We start from the raw sequence: 19,284 nt of genomic DNA, 5'->3' as shown, positions 1-19,284 counted from the left end.
ATGGGAATTTGATTAATATATATTTATAGCCATAATTGAAAATCAATTAAAAGCCATTAACAAATAATTATATACTTTACTGCTATACGAAAATATTACTTCCGGTTGAAAGGTCGGACGGAATTCCCTATTAACGGGGATATCCTTATTTATTTATTTCTAACACGTGTTAGATTCAGAGTTCTTTCCAATGGAGAAATTGAGTCCCAGACCTGAAATAGGACAATGTTCTTTTTTCCTGAAGAAAAAGAACAGATTCTGTAGATTCAGACCTAACAAAAGCCAGATATACTGCGCAGAACATTCTCTAGAAATGGGAGTAAGTCTAGTCTGTTAGTGTTACTGTGTGCACAATATATACTGAGCGCCATGGAAAACGCATCACTTAGTTTTTCGTATAACAAAATGATCCAGTAAACATATCTTATTTATTTTGCTTCTTATTGTGAACAATATTCAAATGGGAACACATCAATAACAACACATTTGTACACCTATGGATGTTTAATCTGTAATCAACGCAACGGTACAAAGTCAGAGGGGTCAAAACCAAAAGTACGACACAGATGTCAGTAGCGCGTGTGTCCTCCACGGGCTCTTACGCACGCTGTGCAGCAACGTCGCTTGGAATTTACCAATGTTTGAAAGAAGGCTGGGGGTAAATTGTTCCATTCTTGGACAAGAGCAGCTTCTAAAGCAGCAATGGTGTGCACTGTGCATCTGTGGTCTCCGATACAGACAGCGTCCAATCTCATCCCAGACATGTTCTATCGGTGCCATGTCCGGAGATATGGCTGGCCAGTCCAAGACATTAATGTTGTTAGCAGTTAGTTACGGTGATGAAATGTGAAGCCTCCCCACACCATTACACTTCCCCCACCCCATCGATTCGTTTTGAAGACGCAGCAGTCTGAAAGACGTTCCCCAAGACCTCTCCACACACATTGACGGCTATCAGCGTGATAAAGATGAAAGTGACTCTCATCACTGAAGAGCACACTTTGCCAGTCTACTCTTCTCCATGTCTGGTGTCCTTGAGCCCATATCAAACGCCGCTGACGGTGATGATCCCTGAGGATAGCTCCAACATAAGGTCGTCGTCGTGCACGGAGTCCTAATTTTCAGTAAGTCTCGGCATCTCTAGCTCGATTCCTTCACACGTCCAACAACAAATTACGACAGATTGACGTTTCACAGTTCATGTACTGCACATTAAGTTGAAAACATGCTTTTAAAGGGCTCACACACAATGCTGCACGTGAATATTGGGGTTTTCATGTGCATCTCGTGCAATTTTTTTTTTGCACACAGGCCGATATTTTTTGCGTTTGGGAGCATTGTGTGAAACAATAGTTCATAGTATTGCATAATATTATACATACAAAACCACCTAGTAATAAAATATTTGGGAAAAAATAGTGATGCGTTTTCCATGGTGCTCAGTATATATATACTGTCACTAGTACTAATCTAATGCAATGGCATTGCAAACCTTGAGATAAATCTGATGTTTGGGGTTTTTTACCATCATTGAGACATTTAGAACCCTTGCTAAATTCATTTATCAATATCATAGAAGTTTATTTTCACGCCTGTCTTGGGATCTGTACAAATCTAAATGTTGTTTACAAAAATGACAAAAAGGGACCTTCCCTGACTGTCAAACAACATAAATAGTTAGGCATCAAAGAAATAAAATTGAATTTAACATCCTACTGTTATGCACCTACGGGGTTAATTAGCTATCCACGAAACTACATGTAGGAAAAGAGAGACAGATTATTAAAAAATATTTTAATGTTTTCCAGTTGGGATGTGATTTAGTCAAACAGCCCTACTTTGGTCATAACGGCCAAACAGTTTGGTTGGCCCATAACGGCCAAAACATTGGTCATAACAGCCAAACAATATTAATTTAATGAAAAACAATATATTTTATAAAACATTACTTACTATTGTTGAAAAGAAACTTAGCCTACTTATCTTTGTTAAAAATAACAACTGACAAAAATAACCATGATCATTTGAGCATGGTTTCAGCTAATCATCGTATCCAATTAAAATGCTCTTTCATAATCTCCTTGAAGATGGCTACATAGGATTAGTGGTGATTAACAAGTAACTTTGGCTTCACCAGAATATGTATAAATGACCATTGTCTGTGATATCACTTCGGTGGAAGCGGACGTTAAATAAAGCTATTTCACACACATATACATTCATTGTCTGCGATATCCCTTCTGTGGAAGCCCACATTAAAACACCAGGTACATGTAGTAGTAGTAGTATACGTTCATCACTACTCACTTATTTTCAACAAGATATGGCTACTTCTATTCCAACTAGAAATAAAGGTGTCATTTGTATAAAAATTATCAGGAATAATCAACATGCTATTGACTGATATTTGCAAGGAAATAATTAATAAACTTACTGGATAATCCCTAATTTTAAAGTACTTCACATCCCTCTAATCTGATTAGGTTACATAGGAAATGAAATGAAATGAAATGGGGTTTAACGTCCTACTGTTTTGCTCCGAACTGGGCTAATGAAGACGGGCATCCGCCATACAGTGTGCTATGAGGAAAATTTTGCTCGGACAGCGGCACTACAGCTTACTCTTATATCGAAATCCAACTGTCAAGGGATCTTTTACGTGCATGCCACTGTGTACACGGGACCTCGGTTTTTCGTCTCATCCGAATGAGTAAACAGCTGTCCTGGTTACATAGGCTGAATATTAATCCATTTAGACCATTTCACTCGGCTTTAATGTTTAAGTATAAACTTCACTGTTATTTTTTTGAAAATAGTAGAGACTGACAAGAAGAAATATTTAATTCATGGAGTGCATTTAGAGAGGCAAATATTAGTGTTTCAATGCTTTTAAGAATTTGCACCTGGGTACAAGGTTCTGTCGTGTAATTATTTAATATGAACTCTTGTTAATTATACATATACCTCTTCAATTGATGTGATCTATGTCTACAGTACCATTTATGTACAAATTCAAATTTATCAAATGTTCTTGGTAGCCTATATATTAAATATGAAATAAATATGTGATTTATGTTTCCTTTTTGGCCTTTATGATCAAATTTTTTGGTCGTTTTGGTTTAGGGCTGTTATGTACAAAACCCTTCCAGTTCACTTACATGTACTTTGATTTTAAAGGGAATGCACCAGAATGTTTTTTAGTAGCTAGTGTGGGGAACTGAACCTCTTGATCATCACCACACCTCTAGCATGATATGATACTTTCTTGTTTGCAAATTGTTAGAATTACCTTCATGTACTAGTTCAAATAACATCACAGAATCAAGTTTTGTCACACCTCAATCTCTCAGTCGGGATAACAGGTGGTGAGTAGAAGTTTGGAATGGCATTTAGAACTTGTAACTTGACTATTGGCAGACCACAGTAAAATCACACAAGTGATGTTTAAGGAAGAAATAACTTAGTGATACCCTGACAATTTCGCCCAGTGCATACCCATGGGCGTTTTTCGTGTAATCCAATATTTTTCTAGTAAGATTGGGTGTCCATACTTTCCATATATACAAAATTTGACATACTTTTATTGGAAATCTGATAAATACTTTTATTGGAAATCTGATAAATACTTTTCTGGGAAAGTATCTTTACTGTCTATAATCAAAAAAAAGAATGTTTTTATTTTATTTTAATATATTTTAAAGGTAGAACTAGAGAGAAAGAGAGTCACATGCCCATTGAATCCATCACAGTAAGTAATCATACCCTGTGTACCCAACACAGTTGAAAAGTTGGACGGAATTCCCTATTAACGGGGATCACTGAATTTTAGGCCACACAAATTTGATTTTTTATTCTTGGGACAAACCTGTAAAAATTTTCCTTTTTCCTTATTTCTTGGGGAAAAGACTTATGTAAAAACCAAAATTACTTGTTTGTGCATTTCAAAAGGTTTTAGTTTAAGTTTTGACAATTGCTTAACATTACAGTCAGTTTTCATACATCCAGACCTGGTTACTTAGATTTTCTATTTTTTGATAATTTAGTACCTGTTATGAAGATTGTTTACAAAAACACCTGAAAAAGTGTAACAACAGAAGAAAAGCAGAAGAGGTAAGATTATCTTAAATTACATTATTTATCAATTCATGTTAAAGTTATTTAAATGTAGGCTTTCTGTTATTATACAAGAAGTATTTTATTATTTTAGATTGAGAAATAACAAATTTTCAAGCATTTTGTTGATGCTGTATAATTGGCAATATTATTATAATTACAGGTGTATTATGTAGAGGGTATAAATTCTGGAAGTGACATTGAAGAAGATAAGGTAGGTGTAAATTTATATAATGTCTGCATTGAACATGAACCTAATAAATTCTCTGGGTACTACTTTTTTCCGTACCTGTAGTTTTACGTTTGAAACTTATGTGCATTAAAAATATTTAGGACATTGATTATATTTTATCATGGCAAAAACGTATTTTGACATGTGCATGTGCATCAGAATTCATGTAAAAATAGCTAACGATCTCTTCTTTATAAATCTGTAAACAAGGGCATGGGTATTGATGTGATTATCTTTATGTAATCAACAATATGTGTCTTCTTATTAATATTCAGGTATCGGTGAACAGTATATCCGGTGATGAACTTCAAAATGTGATTAATAGAATTAACAAGCTATATGATGGTAAACTATTACTTCTTTAAAATACCACAGAAGTGTGCATTCACACAATGAATCAGTGACCCTGAGGTTATATCCAGCCCAGTAGCTTCAGCTTTTAAAATCCAGGTCCAAACCATTACTGCAGGTCTTGTGCAGGGTATGTGTACTCTTTCTTGAACACTAGATACCACTTGAGGAGTTCACATTGCTAACAATATCATGTTGAACTAACTACATCTTAAAGGTACAATCTGATTCAAATATGGATCTATAAGTTGTTTGTTTATGCTCTCGATGACCTCAACTCTCCATTGAGCTAAATGGTTTGGGAGAGAGGTCACATATATGTGAACTTCTATATGGCATATTTCTATTGAACTTCTGTTTTGTTTTGTTCTCTATAGATGCGTCCAATAGCTTGACTAATATGTAGACCGATCTATTAAATTCAAATTGTTTTGATCATATCTCCAATTTGCAGAGTTATTTCTCAAGTCACATTTAGATCTTGCGAATGAAACACAGAACAATATTTTTAAATGGAAATTTGTAAAAATTATTAGGGCATTAAATTGGAGATTAAAATTTTACAAAAATTTGTTTGGGAATCATTATATAGAAATATTTACAAATAATTGTATGTATTGGAGGAAATATGGTCCTGTCAATTCTTCTTCAGTGTTTCTAGTAATTTGTCAATATGCATGTAATTATAATAAAAGAACTCAATTAGAAAGTTATATGTGCTTGATTTGTTGCATGTTTATGTAGTAGAAATCTGTATTTTATTTTATTTATTTTTTTAGATTATATTGGCTGTATAGAAGAAGAAATATTAACTCATGCATGTTTACAAGAAGAACTAGATAATGAAACATATGGCACTTCAGCAATGAGACATAGAAAACAACAGGTTTGATATTTCATTGGTTATATAAGCTAAAGCAAATATACTAACACACACAAATGAAAAAATACAGAAAAGTTACTGCCAAAGCCCTAGTCTGTGTTTTCATTGCCATGTTTGAATTTTTGTTTTAAACATATTTTATTGTACCAGAACATAAATACAGTACAAAAGGATTGGGAAAAAGTTATGAAAACTTACTGATGTCCTCTCCACTTTGAATTATAATGCAGACATTAAGCTGTGTCGCTTTAAATTTGAGGTATTTGCATTGGCCAGTCTGTTTCCAAATTAAGAAATAAGATAAGCAAATGGACAGTATTGATCATATATTGGGTGCGATAACCAAATTTATGGGCACTATTGGCTGTAGTCGCTGATAATTTGCATGCATGTAGCGTAACGCTACACTGTGGTTTAATTTACCTTCCATTTATTTGATTGGCACACCCTTTCAGGGTGACAAAAATATTTGCATTCCTACTGAAGCTGTGCAGACTCAACCTGTATTGTCCAGCACAGTAAACCCACTCTCAACTGATGTAACTATATGCCAACATAGCTTATTCACACTGAGGATTTCTACAGATATGTGAAAACATTTACAAAGTCAAATAATTTGTGTAATATTGATCCTACGATAAATATGTTAACAGAATTGGGTAGACCCAATGTGTTATTTTACTTAGTGATATATAACAAGCATAAATAGGCTTGTTTATTAATTTTCGTTAAATGTTAGCACAATGGAACACAAAATATATTATATCTTCATAGGTCAATATCTTCAAGACATGCAATTTTCAAATACAAATAAACCAAAAATATTCAGTGAAATCCGCAAATTTTGTTTTTGACACAAATCAAAGAAACTTAGTCATTTTAATATTTTTCAGGCATCTTTGGTTGGTCATATGGAAAAGTTGGGTTTATTAAAGGATAACACAAGTTTTATTGAAATGGGTGCAGGAAAAGGCATGTTTTCATTAAATTAAAATACACCCTCTCTTTATTTCAGTGGTCCATAAAAGGGAAGAGTCATGTAGTACAGGTTATAACTATCTTCGTTTGAGATTGTCTGTGAAGAATTTAACTTGTTTTGTATTATTTAATATGATAAGATTCACACAGTCTTACTGACCCTTGTACTGAATGGCATGACAAATTTCAGTTTTATAAAGCCTTATATATTTGTGTAGTTTACACAAACAAATGGCATTAACTCTTGTGTAAAAATTTAAACATTAACTTTTTAATGCTGACTGCCCAAAAAGTCTGTTGTTTCTTGATTAAATTTTATGGACGTCATCTATGTATACGTCCATTTGGGGAGTTGGTACAGATCTTTTCATTGATATTTATTTTCTGGTAATTCAGAATCTGTGATTAAGGAGTTGTTGAAAAGTGTCAGGTGGAAAACTATGCTTTCCCAACGAGAGCACTTGATTCTGTTTTGCAGTTATTGGTATTGATTATTTTGATATCCCCTTGTAACAATTCTACTGACTATTGTTAATGATTTTGCCTATATAATGTTTCAGTGATTTTTATATTTGAATTATCTACTTTTCAGTATTTATAGTGTATGTTAAAAGCCAATAATTTCACATAAAATATTATGGTTCTTGTCTTCGATCAGATCCCAAATGCTTATTTGAATGATTAATTGTTTTATTATATAAATCCAAAATTCTGTATTCTTTTTTGTTCAAAAGGTTGTAAGTGACTTGCTAATACTTTGGTAATAATTGATGAAATATTTAAACATTTTTAGGACAACTTTCACATTGGGTACAGAAAGCTATGACAGACAAAGAGAATTTATCGTTTTTATTAGTTGATCGAGGCAGTGCACGATATAAGGTAAGGCAAACCCAGCAGTCACATATAGATATGTTACAAGTTGATAGAAAAGTAATCTGGATTTAAGACATTGAAGTTAAAACGAAAATGATGATGTATGATCTAGACTAGCCAGAAACACCTCTGCACTGAGTCCCACCTACCAAACCTGCCATATAATAAAACATATGCTACACTGAGATCTTGGCTTGGTGTAATATGACTTTTGGAAAAAAATGTCTTTTTTTTCCATCAACAGTTTGATAGTTATCATAAATCAGAGGAAGAAGGTCCAAAGTTTGAAAGAATAAAAATTGATATAGAACATTTAGATTTAGGTAAGTTGAATTTGGACAAGTTTAATTTAAAACAGGAGGATAGTGTGTGTCCGCAATACAAAGCAAGCCTATTATGGCTGCCTTAATAACTCCTTTGCTAATGAGCTATTTTCTAGTGACCTGCATTAGCCGAGAAACTTCATCAGGATTTTTCCAGCGTGGTTCCCCCTTGTCAGTGGTGCAGGATGCAGAGCCTGACAAGGGACAACATATAGTTGTTCGGATAGGACAAAAACCAAGGTCCTGTGTACATAATGGTCTGCACATTAAAGATCCCTCGACAGTCGGGGTTTGAAATAAGAGTAGGCTGTAGGGCCACTGTCCGGGCAGAATTCCCTCATAGCACACTGTATGGTGTATGCCCATCTTCATTAGCTGAGTCGGAGATGAACAGTAAGACTTTAAACCCCATTTCATTTCAGCTATTTTCTATACTATGCCCCGTCAGTTCGGAATGTAAAACACCATGGCAGTTGAAATTCCTTGAAGAGCAGATGAAACACCATTCTATAGGCAAAATTCTTCTCCTTAACATTACACATTACCATAGCAAAAAAAATTAACTATATATTACATGTAGTCCCGGAGTAACTGAAGTATGTGTTGACGATATGTTAGAACTTGAGTTCCCTGTCATTCTACACTGTGCCCAGACTAACACCTCACACATGGAACCAATTAAACAGTAGAGCTTGTAACAATTTTCTTAAAGACCATGTCGTCGTTGGTTCTTGAAATATACTCTTCAAAAAAAGTAGGGGATATTCAGAAACAATACAAAATGCACTGCTGTTTTTATTAGAGGTAACCAGTGTATGTTAATAACAGGCCAAGTGCCTACACATGAACATAAACAATTCATATGGGCGGCTTATCTGAAGCCCCCATTTCACTTGCAAAGAGATACACTGTCAAAAGTGAAAATAATTGCTCCACCAATCCTCAGAAATTCAGCAATTTGTAGTGGCATGCTCCTAATCAACCGTCCAATTACGATTTGGGGCAATCTGACCCACTCCTCTTGCAGTGCCACAGCTAATTCTTGCAGTGTTGTCGGTTGACGTCGACGAACACGTCTCCCGATCAAATTAAACATAACACACTAAAGCAAAGATACGCTAAACAGTAAATTTTATGCAAGAAACAATAGGAAAGCAAACATGGATAGGATAAACCAGCACGCAGCAGTTTTCATCAACCCTTCCTTGAAGTGTCAAATTTGACAAAAAAAAACCTTCCACGTGTATGGCGCTATTGTGTGTCACATGTGCAGCTCAGTGGTTCTGTTGGGGCGATAAATTCTTCATCTGTGAACATACTCTCAAAGCATGTCAAGTGTCCATGACTATTTTTCATATCACAACCTGCATAGGTATTTGCATTTCAATATCTCCTACTTATTTTTGAAGAGTATATATTCCTATGTCAGTGATGCCAGATGTCTGACAAAGGCCCTTGTTAAATAGGCAAATTGCTGTGGTGATATCGTAATTGATTATTTTAAAGCAATAATTGGATATTTTCAAAGAAAGTCAAAACATAACTATTTCTATATCTATTACTTAAATGGTTGTCAAATCACTACTATACAATCATAGGAGTCATTTCTTTTCATTGGAAAACTAAGTCTACACAATGGAAGAGGGAGTTGTCTCGATTGTCAAGGTCTGTGGTTAAACAGATAAGGATAATGATGCCTGGTTGAGAGAGACTTTTCAAACCCGCAAACATGATAATAACACCGTAAAAAGCAATGTGGTGAAATAGATAAGGATAATGATGCCTGGTTGAGCGAGACTTTTCAAACCTGCACACATGATAATAACACTGTAAAAAGCATCGTTGGATTTAAAAAGAAAATGCTATATTTGCCAATTTCTCAACTGACACAAGTGAATTATAGGATTTAGGATTATTCTTTAACAAGGCAGGACTGTGTGTATAGATGCCATGTATTTTAAGGCTTTATTTTAACATATTTTAAACATATCACTTAATAAAATGCAATTATCGCTTTAACACTTGTCTGGTTAGAAATAGGGAAAACAGAAGTTTTGAACTTAATTAAAGTTTGGCCATAATCTTTTGTATTCAGTTGAATTAACAAACTGAAAATTTGAGCTCTTAAAATTATTCAGATTTCCGAGTCATCGCCATCTCAAGATGTGAAAAAGTAAACAAACAAGAGACCATATCCATGGGATCCAATTCTAAAACACATTTTAAACAACTTTATACATGACCTAGGCTCTTCTCAATATTCTAACATGGCTTAAGAAAATGGTACTCTCTTGTTTACTTTAAAGCCATAGAGACATATTTTAAATCTGACCGCCATTGATTGAAAGGCTATTGCTTCAAGTTCCTTATACATATTGAGAGAGAGAGAGAGAGAGATGGATAGAGAGGAAGAAAGATAGAGTGACAGAGGGGGGAGAGAAGACAGAATGATACTGACAATTTATTACTAATGTTACAGGTAAAGTAAAGAGTATAAGTAATAGCGATAAAATAGTAACAGCAATTGGTAAACATCTATGTGGAGCTGCAACTGGTATGTTTTCATATATTTATTAAAAAACAAAATTTCAGAGTTCTTCCCCATAAATTCAAAGTTATGAAAGCTTTTGAACATGGTACAGGAGAAACTTCTTGATATAAATTTTAGAACTCTGTGGGATTGTTCATTAGGGTATAAGAAAGATGTTCAAAGAACTCGGTGAATTTTAATATTTTCGAATTGTAGATTTTTATGTCCGGTCATATTTTTTACTTTTAAATCTTATGAATGTCGACACAGGACAAAGTTCTTGCCGTGTTCATGAGATTCTGCAAAATGAGCAAATGCGAGAACTCTAGAAGTAATAAACAGAAATAGATGTAAATCAATATGATTTTTCATTTTTACTAATCTGGACTGTGGAATGAATGCGTGTATATTTTAAAGATGCATTATGTAAGAGCTAATTTTGCCTATTGCGGGTATTTATTTTGTCATTAAAAGTTATGTATATGAACTATTATTTATTATTTAGACATTTATTTACATGACAAGCCATTCATCAACTCTCTAGACCATCAGATGGCTGAGATTTAAATGGATTAAAACATGATCGCCATTTAATGATTTGATTTTAAAATGGCGAAGTGAGGAGACAAATAGCAAGTACTGTACGATAACAAACAATCTATGCCACATCTTGTCAAATCTTCAAACCAGTGATAACTTCGATCAGAATAAAGTAATTTGAATGAAATTTTCAATATATTCATTTTGCATAATGACAGCAATATGGACCCGCATTTCAAAGTGTGAAAACTAAGTGCAAAATTACATTGCAGGTGCGCATTTACCATAACTGATAAAGCAAGAGGAGATTCCTTTAAAAGAGTTGTTATGCTTGTAATATTCCAAACTTGTTGGCTCTTGACTGTTCAAATTGTCTTTGCAGATTTGGCTTTAAGATGTTTAATAAGACCAGTCGATACTGATACAGAGTTACCCTGTAAAAGATTAAAAGCAGACGATACAGAGAATGATAGAAGATCCCATACTAGGTTTGTAGGAACTCTTGTCAACACTTTAAAATAAAAGTAACAACCACTAATTGCAACAATGTGTACTACATAAATCTTCAATTTGACAATGTTTGGTTTGCTTGGATTGTTCAGCTTGATTTGGGGAATACTTGTGGAATGGGTTACTATAAATACTTCTCTATGATATGATGCAAAACTGTTGACTTGTTTCATTGGCATGAGTGGTTTAATCAGCCGATGGGGTCAAGTCAAATCAAACGTCTATTTCAAATTTGAAAAAATAACCTGAAGGGTTTGTTTAAGCTATAGTTGTCTGTTACTGTCAGCCAATCTTTTGTAAAGGTAAAACACATCTAGACATGAAATATATGACTGAATTTTCTTGATTCCAATATTTGGTCGGGGGGGGGGGGAGAACATTTGAATATTTTTGGAATTCTTCACTAAATAACCGATCAGGTATAAAAGCCTGTGAATGACATACTATTGTGCATATTAATTGGGTTACCAAAGACATAGTTCATCTCTTCAATTTGATTTCCAGATTGCATAATGTCAGTAGTTATTGTCCCCCATCTATCGAAGAAAGCAGGGGAATATTAAAATAGGTTCGTCTGTCTGTCCGTCAGTCCGTCCGTTCGTCACATTTTTTGGGACACAATAACTCTCTTTCTAACTGAGCTAGAATGTTCAAACTTGGGTAGGTGTTTATTAGGTCAATGCCTTGATGGAGTCATCTTCAATAGAAGGCTAGATGTTGCAAAACTCATGGTCGTTTCTTCAGGAACATGTGATGAAGTTTGAAGATGGGCATTTTCTGCTTAGGGTAAGCAGAGATAAATAATTTGATTGGTTGATGCTTTGGGGCATTTATAATGAAGTGAGAGCGATGAAACTCTGAATATAGATTCATTATATCATTACCTTGTCTAAGTTCGATGGTGGGAATTTTCTGCTTAGGCTAAGGAGCGATTAGCAATTTGATTGGTCAAGACTTTAAAACATAACAACTCTGCTTTTAATTGAGGTAGAATGTTTAAACTTGATGTAGATTTTCATTAGGTGAATGTCTTGATTGAGTTCAATGATTAACATTTCACGCTAAAGCTAAGCAGAGCTAAGCAATTTCATTGGTCGATGCTGGAACAAGATAACTTTGATTCTATCTGATAGAGAGTGATGAAACTTAGTTTATAGTTGATAATCAGTTTGATTGCTCGATACTTTTGAAAAAAAATAAATGTGCGAATAATTAATATGTGTCATCTATTTATTTTGGGATTTCGGCGGGGGACATCAGCCTCACTGTTAGCTTGTTTTAAACTAGCAGGATACCCCGGTTCTCCCGGGGCCCAAATTTGCACAGGACCCAAATTTGCCCAGGGGCCAAATTTGATGGCCTTAAACATTCACAGGGTCATGCTGGTTAATTTGATACCACATATGTGGGGTTGGAGTGTGGTGATGAAGCGTAATGGGCGAACACACACACACAGACATCTTTGATTTTATTTTTATAGATTGTAAAAGATGACATTAGCCTATCTTATAATTACTTACAGATGTCCCAAGGGAATAGTTATAGCATTATGTTGTCATCATCGGTGTACATGGAAAACCTATGTTGGTAAAAAGTTTATGAGGTCAAATGGTATATCATCACATGATTTTCAGCTCTTATTAAGTATCAGTAGTTGGGCTACATGTAGTTGGCAAGGTTGGAAAGCAGAAGGTAAGTGTTTCTATGGTTTCTTTAGATATGCTTACATTTAATGTATATATGTATACTATTCAAAAAAAGTAGGGGATATTTGATTTTGGGGGCATAATACTAAAATATGCAAATGACTACGAAAAAAGTCACTATAGAACCTAACAGAAGAAACATTTCCAGTTACATGTGACGCCCAAACGCACCAATAGCTACCGCATGGAATGCAGTTGATGCTTGGGATCATCATGGGGGTCCAACCCAAGATTTGCACGACTCTGACTTTGAATCTTACAGTCATTGTGGCATTGAATTCCAGGGTGGAAACATCAGTTTAATTGTTTTAGTGACCAGAAAACAAATTTTGATATGCGTCGGCTTACCCAAAATGAAAGGTTACGTGCCCTTGGCATGCTACAGATCGGCACAACACAGGCGGTTGTGGCGCGGACGATGAATGTTTCTCAGTCTGTCATAAGCAGGCTATGGTCCAGATACCGTGATACACAATCTGTACAGGACAGACCACGCTCAGGTCGACCAAGGGCGACAACTCAAGCCCAGGATCGATTTATCCGTACCTTGGCCTTGAGAAATCGTGTCATCACAGCAAATCAGATCAGCGCTCGTCTTCAAACAGACACTGGTGTGAGAGTGAGTGGCCAGACGATTCGGAATCGACTGCATAGGGGTCACCTTCGCGCCCGACGTCCTCGCGTGATCCCTTGTTTGAGAGATCATCACATTCAGGCAAGACGTCGTTGGTGTAGGGATCGTCAACACTGGGATAATCGACGCTGGAGCAATGTGATGTTTTCAGATGAGTCAAGGTTCACTGTTGATTTTTTGGACAGACGTAGGAGGGTGTGGCGTCGTCGAAACGAGCGCTTCCAAGACGTTAAGGTCATCAGACATGATCGATTTGGGGGTGGTTCTGTTATGGTGTGGGGAGGCATCACTGTTGCTGGAAGAACGGCTTTACATGTTGTTGCAGGGCGTGTTACAGGCCAGTACTACCGGGACAACATCTTGGCAGTCCATGTTGTGCCGTTCGCACGACGTCATGGCCGCCGTTTCATCTTCCAGGATGACAACGCAAGATGTCACAGGGCCAGGATCGTTACAGGTTACCTCCAACAACAGAACATCACCACATTACCTTGGCCAGCACTGAGTCCCGACCTCTCCCCCATCGAGCATGTCTGGGACATGCTTGGACAGAGGTTACGTCAACGTCAACAACGTCCTGCCAATGTCCAAGAACTTGCTGCTGCGTTGCAACAGGAATGGGACAATCTGGACCAAAATGACCTTAGACGTCTCATTAGGAGTATGCCACGTCGGATCAATGCTTGTTTGGCAAACAGAGGAGGATTTACCCGTTACTGACTTGGTTGTGATGCTGTGGTAACTTTGCTGTTTGACCCCGGGTATCATTTTACCCTTATAATGGTCAGTCTGTGCCTTACTTAGTCTAACGATCATTTGGAATAAATCGATGAATGTGAACTTCATTTCATTTTGTCATTTGTTTCTTCGTCAGTTTCATTAGGTGACTTTAATAACACTTAAAAATCAAATATCCCCTACTTTTTTTGAATAGTATATATTGTTGTCATCTACATATGTTCTTTTGAATACTCTACAGGTCAAAGTTCTTGGCATATAATTTTCGAAAGGATGAACCATAACTTCTGCTTTGCATTCAAACTCATGAAATCTTTTGAACGCAGTATTGACCAAATTTATTGAGATTGTTCCACATCAAGTGTTAAAAATTAATGCATGAAATTTAAAACAAATCAACAACCTCAAAGGAATGAATGAATGAAATGTATGATGGCCCATGGTCCCAATAGCGTTTTGTGGTTATTTTTTCATTTAAAGTAATAAAAAATATTGGTAGAAAAAGAAAATCTGAATCTGAAAAAAATAATGAAATTTTAAATGAAAAAAAAAGAAAAGATAAAAAAAAATTCCTGACGTGGCCAGTTGTCCCAATAGTGTCTTGAATATCCAGATCCGGTATAAAGTGACAGCGCTCTTTAGACTAGGGCGACCAGAAATACTTTGTGGCCCATTGTTGCAGTAGTGCCTCGATTATGTGGTTTGTCTTTGAAATTGAAATACTTACTCTATTGCACTTCTGCTCCCCTGCAGTTCCCATAGTTGTACGTGGATGTTAAGGGAACTAGCGATGACCTCAGACATAAACTAAGGCTAAAATAGATTTTAACTAAAATCAAACTTATTTTAAAGATACATTATGGGAGATTCGATAACGAGTTGACAGTTCTCATTATAGTTCAAAACTAGATAATGTAAAGGCAATTTGCTGAAAATTTCATTCAAATTGATCCACTATGAACCGAGAACTAAGCGATTGAAATTTCTAAAGTCACTACAATAAACAGCATAGTCTCGATTATCCATTTAATCATTAATTCGTGAAGGAAAGTTATGCAGTAAATCGGCTCATAAACCACTTAAGATCGCAGACTAGCAATGCCATCTAGAGTTGATTATGGTCTGGATAGGTTAATTAATGTCTAATTAATAATTAAGATAACATATCAGGCCTAAAGAAAGACCTGCAATAGACAGATTTAGCTCTTGCATAATGTATGTTTAAATTGTATGCTTTTCACAAAGATCATTTGTAACTTAAAGGGACAATAACACTCTTACTGGCTTGAAAGCTCCAGAAAATAAATAATATCTCTATCTAAGTACTAGATGTTTAAGTGTCCTACCTGTTGTGTAAATTATCCATTACATCCTATTTTACTTGTCCAGAGGGTTCGAAAATATTTTTAAATTGAAGTTTCATTTGAAAAGGTTTACGTTAGACGTTTCAAACCATTATGTTGAATTTTTCAAAAATTTTAAATAAGGTGTGTTAAGATGAAATTTGTATCATCAATTAATTGGAATATTGTAAAATAGTACAATTTGTTGACCAGAATAAAGATTAGGACATATTATTCTGTTACAACAAGAGTGGTATTGAGCCTTTAAAATGGAATTCTAATAGACTTTATTTAAATTACTATGGAATTGCCACTTAAAATTTGTGGTTGTGTTTCAGAAATTTATAAAACATGATTAATATTTTTGAAAGATGAATATATCGCTATGCTCCGTTTATTCATCTTTTAAAAGTATTAATTATGTTTTATAAATGCCGAATAACACCCATAAATTTCATGTGTCTGTGATAATTCTCAATAGTTTCTGTAAAACAAAATACTGCAATTTGGCACCTCCTCTGGCTTTAGGAGATGTTAAGTGGGAATAGTGATGACCTCAGGGAGAACAAGTGGTTTAAAAACATTAATCTTTTGTGGTGAGAGCAGACCTTATGTACTAGTAGGCCGAATTGTGTCAAGCTACTGACTTCAAACTGGATAATCTAGTCAAAATGATGCTAGGCTTCTATAGTCTATTAATTATACATTTTTATGGACTTTCATATACATGTATACATAATATGCAAGTCCATAGAAATGTATAATTAATAGACTACAATAATTATATTCTAGCAACAATGGGCCACAAAGTATTTCTGGTCACTCGAGTCTAATGATAGCTGTCGTAGACTGGCTTTATACTGAGTCTGGATAATCAAGACACTATTACGATGATGGGCCACGTGGATAATTCGTTTTTCCCTTTTTTCTATTTCACTTATTCTTTTTATTTAAAATGTTTTTGTTTTTTTTATAGATTTTTTAATCTTAAATATTTTATTAATTTTTAATTATTGATTTTTTTTGATTTTTTTTTGTATTTTAAATTTTATAGAAAAATAGATTATTAAAATGGGTTCGTCCGTCTGTCCGTCCGTCTGTCTGTCTGTCTGTCACACTTTTTGGGACACAATAACTCTTATGGTAACAGAGATAAGAAATTTGATTGGTTGATGCTTTGGGACGCGATAACTTTAGTTCTAATTAAGTGAGAGTGATGAAACTTGGTGTATAGTTTCATTACATCAATACCTTAAGTAAGTTTGACAATGAGCATTTTCTGCTTAGGGTAAGCACAGCGATAAGCAATTTGATTGGTCGAAAATTTGGAACACAATAACTCTCATTCTAATTGAGCTAGAATGTTCAAACTTGGTGTAGGTGTTTATTGGGTCAATGCCTTGATGGAGTTTGAAGATGAGCATTTTCTGCTTAGGGTAAGCAGAGATAAGCTATTTGATTGGTTAATGCTTTGGGACACGATAACTTTAGTTCTAATTAAGTGGGAGTGATGAAACTTGGTGTATAGTTCCATTACATCAATACCTTAAGTAAGTTTGACAATGAGCATTTTCTGCTTAGGGTAAGCACAGCGATAAGCAATTTGATTGGTCGAAAATTTGGAACACAATAACTCTCATTCTAATTGAGCTAGAATGTTCAAACTTGGTGTAGGTGTTTATTGGGTCAATGCTTTGATGGAGTTTGAAGATGAACATTTTCTGCTTAGGGTAAGCAGAGATAAGCAATTTGATTGGTTGATGCTTTGGGACACGATAACTTTAGTTCTAATTAAGTGGGAGTGAGGACGCTTGGTGTATATATAGCTTTATTACATCAATATCATCGATAATGAACATTTTCTGCTGAGGGTAAGCAGAGCGATGAGCAATTTGATTGGTCGAGACTTTGGAACACAATAACTCTCCTTACAATTGAGGTAGAATGTTTAAACTTGGTGTAGGCATTCATTAGGTGAATCCGTTGATAGAGTTCGATGATGAACATTGTGTGCTTACGGTAGGCAGAGATAAGCAATCTGATTGATTGATGCTTTGGGGCACGATAACTTTGGTTATAATGAAGTGAGAGCGATGAAACTCTGAATATAGATTCATTATATCATTACCTTGACTAAGTTTGATTGTGCGAATTTTCAGCCTGGGCTAAGGAGTGGTAAGCAATTTGATTGGTCAAGACTTTTGAACATAAAAACTCTGCTTTTAATTGAGGTAGAATGTTTAACCCTGATGTAGATGTTCATTAGGTGAATGTCTTGACTGATTTCAATGATTAACATTTCAAGCTAAAGCTAAGCAGAGCTAATCAATTTCATTGGTCGATGCTTTGTGACAAGATAATCTTGATTCTATCTGATAGAGAGTGATGAAACTTAGTGTTTAGTTTGATTGCTCGATACTTTGGAAAAAAATAAATGTGCGATTAATTAATGTGTCATCTATTTATTTTGGGATTTCGGCGAGGGACATCAGCCTCACTGTTGGCTTGTTAATATAACCGTAATACATTAAATGAAAAACATTGCGATCATGGGACACCTTAGAAATGGGATTTAAATCCTACTTTTCTGCACCTACTAGGCTAATCAAGACTGGCGTGCATACCAGGGTAATTTTGCCCAGACAGCAATTGAGTTCTGTCAAGGGTTCTTTTATGTGCATGCCAATGTGTACACAGGATCTCAGGTTTTTCATATCATTCACTTTACTAGACATTTTCCTTGCCAGGCCTTCCATCCAGCACCACAGACAAAGAAAGACCACATAGGGAAATTCTAGGGAACTGGTTAGAGTCAGCACCTTACTCACTTAGCCACCATGGCTCCTCTAAAATAATTACTATTCTATTTTTAGAACGAGGAAAAGCAAGTAAAATAGAAAATCAAGAAGCCGATCATGAAGATGATAAAGTTGAAGATTATAGGTACCTATGTTTTCAATGAGAGTTTGTTTCGAAGATCAAATTTGACTAAAAATAGGTTCTTATAAAATGAATTATTGAAGTGTATGATGGCAAGAAAGTAAATAACTTTTCTTATAATTAAAATGAATGTTTTCCTTTCAGAGGAAATATCAAATTGGATAAAAGTGAAAGAGAAATGATTGGTCGCAAATGCAAACGACTGATAGACCATGGTCGAATCCAGTATTTACACGATCATAAAATGACAGCTTGTTTAAAACATTATATAGATGGCAATCTTACACCAGAAAATGTTGTATTATTAGCTACTATTGAGGATAAAGTGTGATATTTAAATATCAGTAAATAGAAAATTTAATGGTCTATTCCTTTGAGAATCAGGACTGTATTTAAACTATTATCTGTTGACTAAAATATTGAAGCTACTGAGGAAATTGACATAAGTTCAATAGCTGGAAAACGTGGTTGTAAATGACATGTTTTATATTTAATAATATGTATGTTGTACTTATAAAAATAAATGTGATTTTATAGACTTGACAATGTCCAAGAAGGGGTAAATGTAGAATCCAAACAAGGAAAAC

At 35.0% G+C, this 19,284-nt stretch overlaps 1 protein-coding gene across 2 annotated transcripts; it reads left to right on the top strand.

Moving 5' to 3' along the window:
• Positions 1-107: 107 nt before the first annotated feature.
• Positions 108-19,235, top strand: LOC126818172 (tRNA:m(4)X modification enzyme TRM13 homolog). Of its 2 annotated transcripts, none has more exons than XM_050545408.2 (14): positions 108-319; positions 3,702-3,748; positions 4,044-4,110; positions 4,277-4,327; positions 4,621-4,690; positions 5,476-5,582; positions 6,473-6,551; positions 7,351-7,439; positions 7,678-7,756; positions 10,236-10,310; positions 11,209-11,314; positions 12,859-13,028; positions 18,631-18,700; positions 18,842-19,235. In XM_050545408.2, exons 1-14 carry the CDS (start codon positions 191-193, stop codon positions 19,026-19,028), a joined length of 1,326 nt encoding a protein of 441 aa, XP_050401365.1. In that variant the 5' UTR covers positions 108-190; the 3' UTR covers positions 19,029-19,235. The 2 variants fall into 2 exon arrangements, with proteins under 2 accessions (XP_050401365.1, XP_050401366.1); XM_050545409.2 differs by having other exon boundaries at positions 4,621-4,826.
• Positions 19,236-19,284: the final 49 nt, after the last annotated feature.

This window comes from Patella vulgata, chromosome 4 (genome assembly GCF_932274485.2).
Source record: "Patella vulgata chromosome 4, xgPatVulg1.2, whole genome shotgun sequence".
Lineage (NCBI taxonomy): Eukaryota > Metazoa > Mollusca > Gastropoda > Patellidae > Patella > Patella vulgata.
This window is presented reverse-complemented; position numbering and strand designations above follow the sequence as displayed.

Coding starts and splice junctions, on each gene's coding strand:
- LOC126818172 (XM_050545408.2), top strand. CDS start 191: ATGGAGAAATTGAGTCCCAGACCTGAAATAGGACAATGTTCTTTTTTC. Junction 7,440..7,677: donor GAGGCAGTGCACGATATAAG/GTAAGGCAAACC, acceptor TTCCATCAACAG/TTTGATAGTTATCATAAATC. Junction 10,311..11,208: donor TCTATGTGGAGCTGCAACTG/GTATGTTTTCAT, acceptor TTGTCTTTGCAG/ATTTGGCTTTAAGATGTTTA.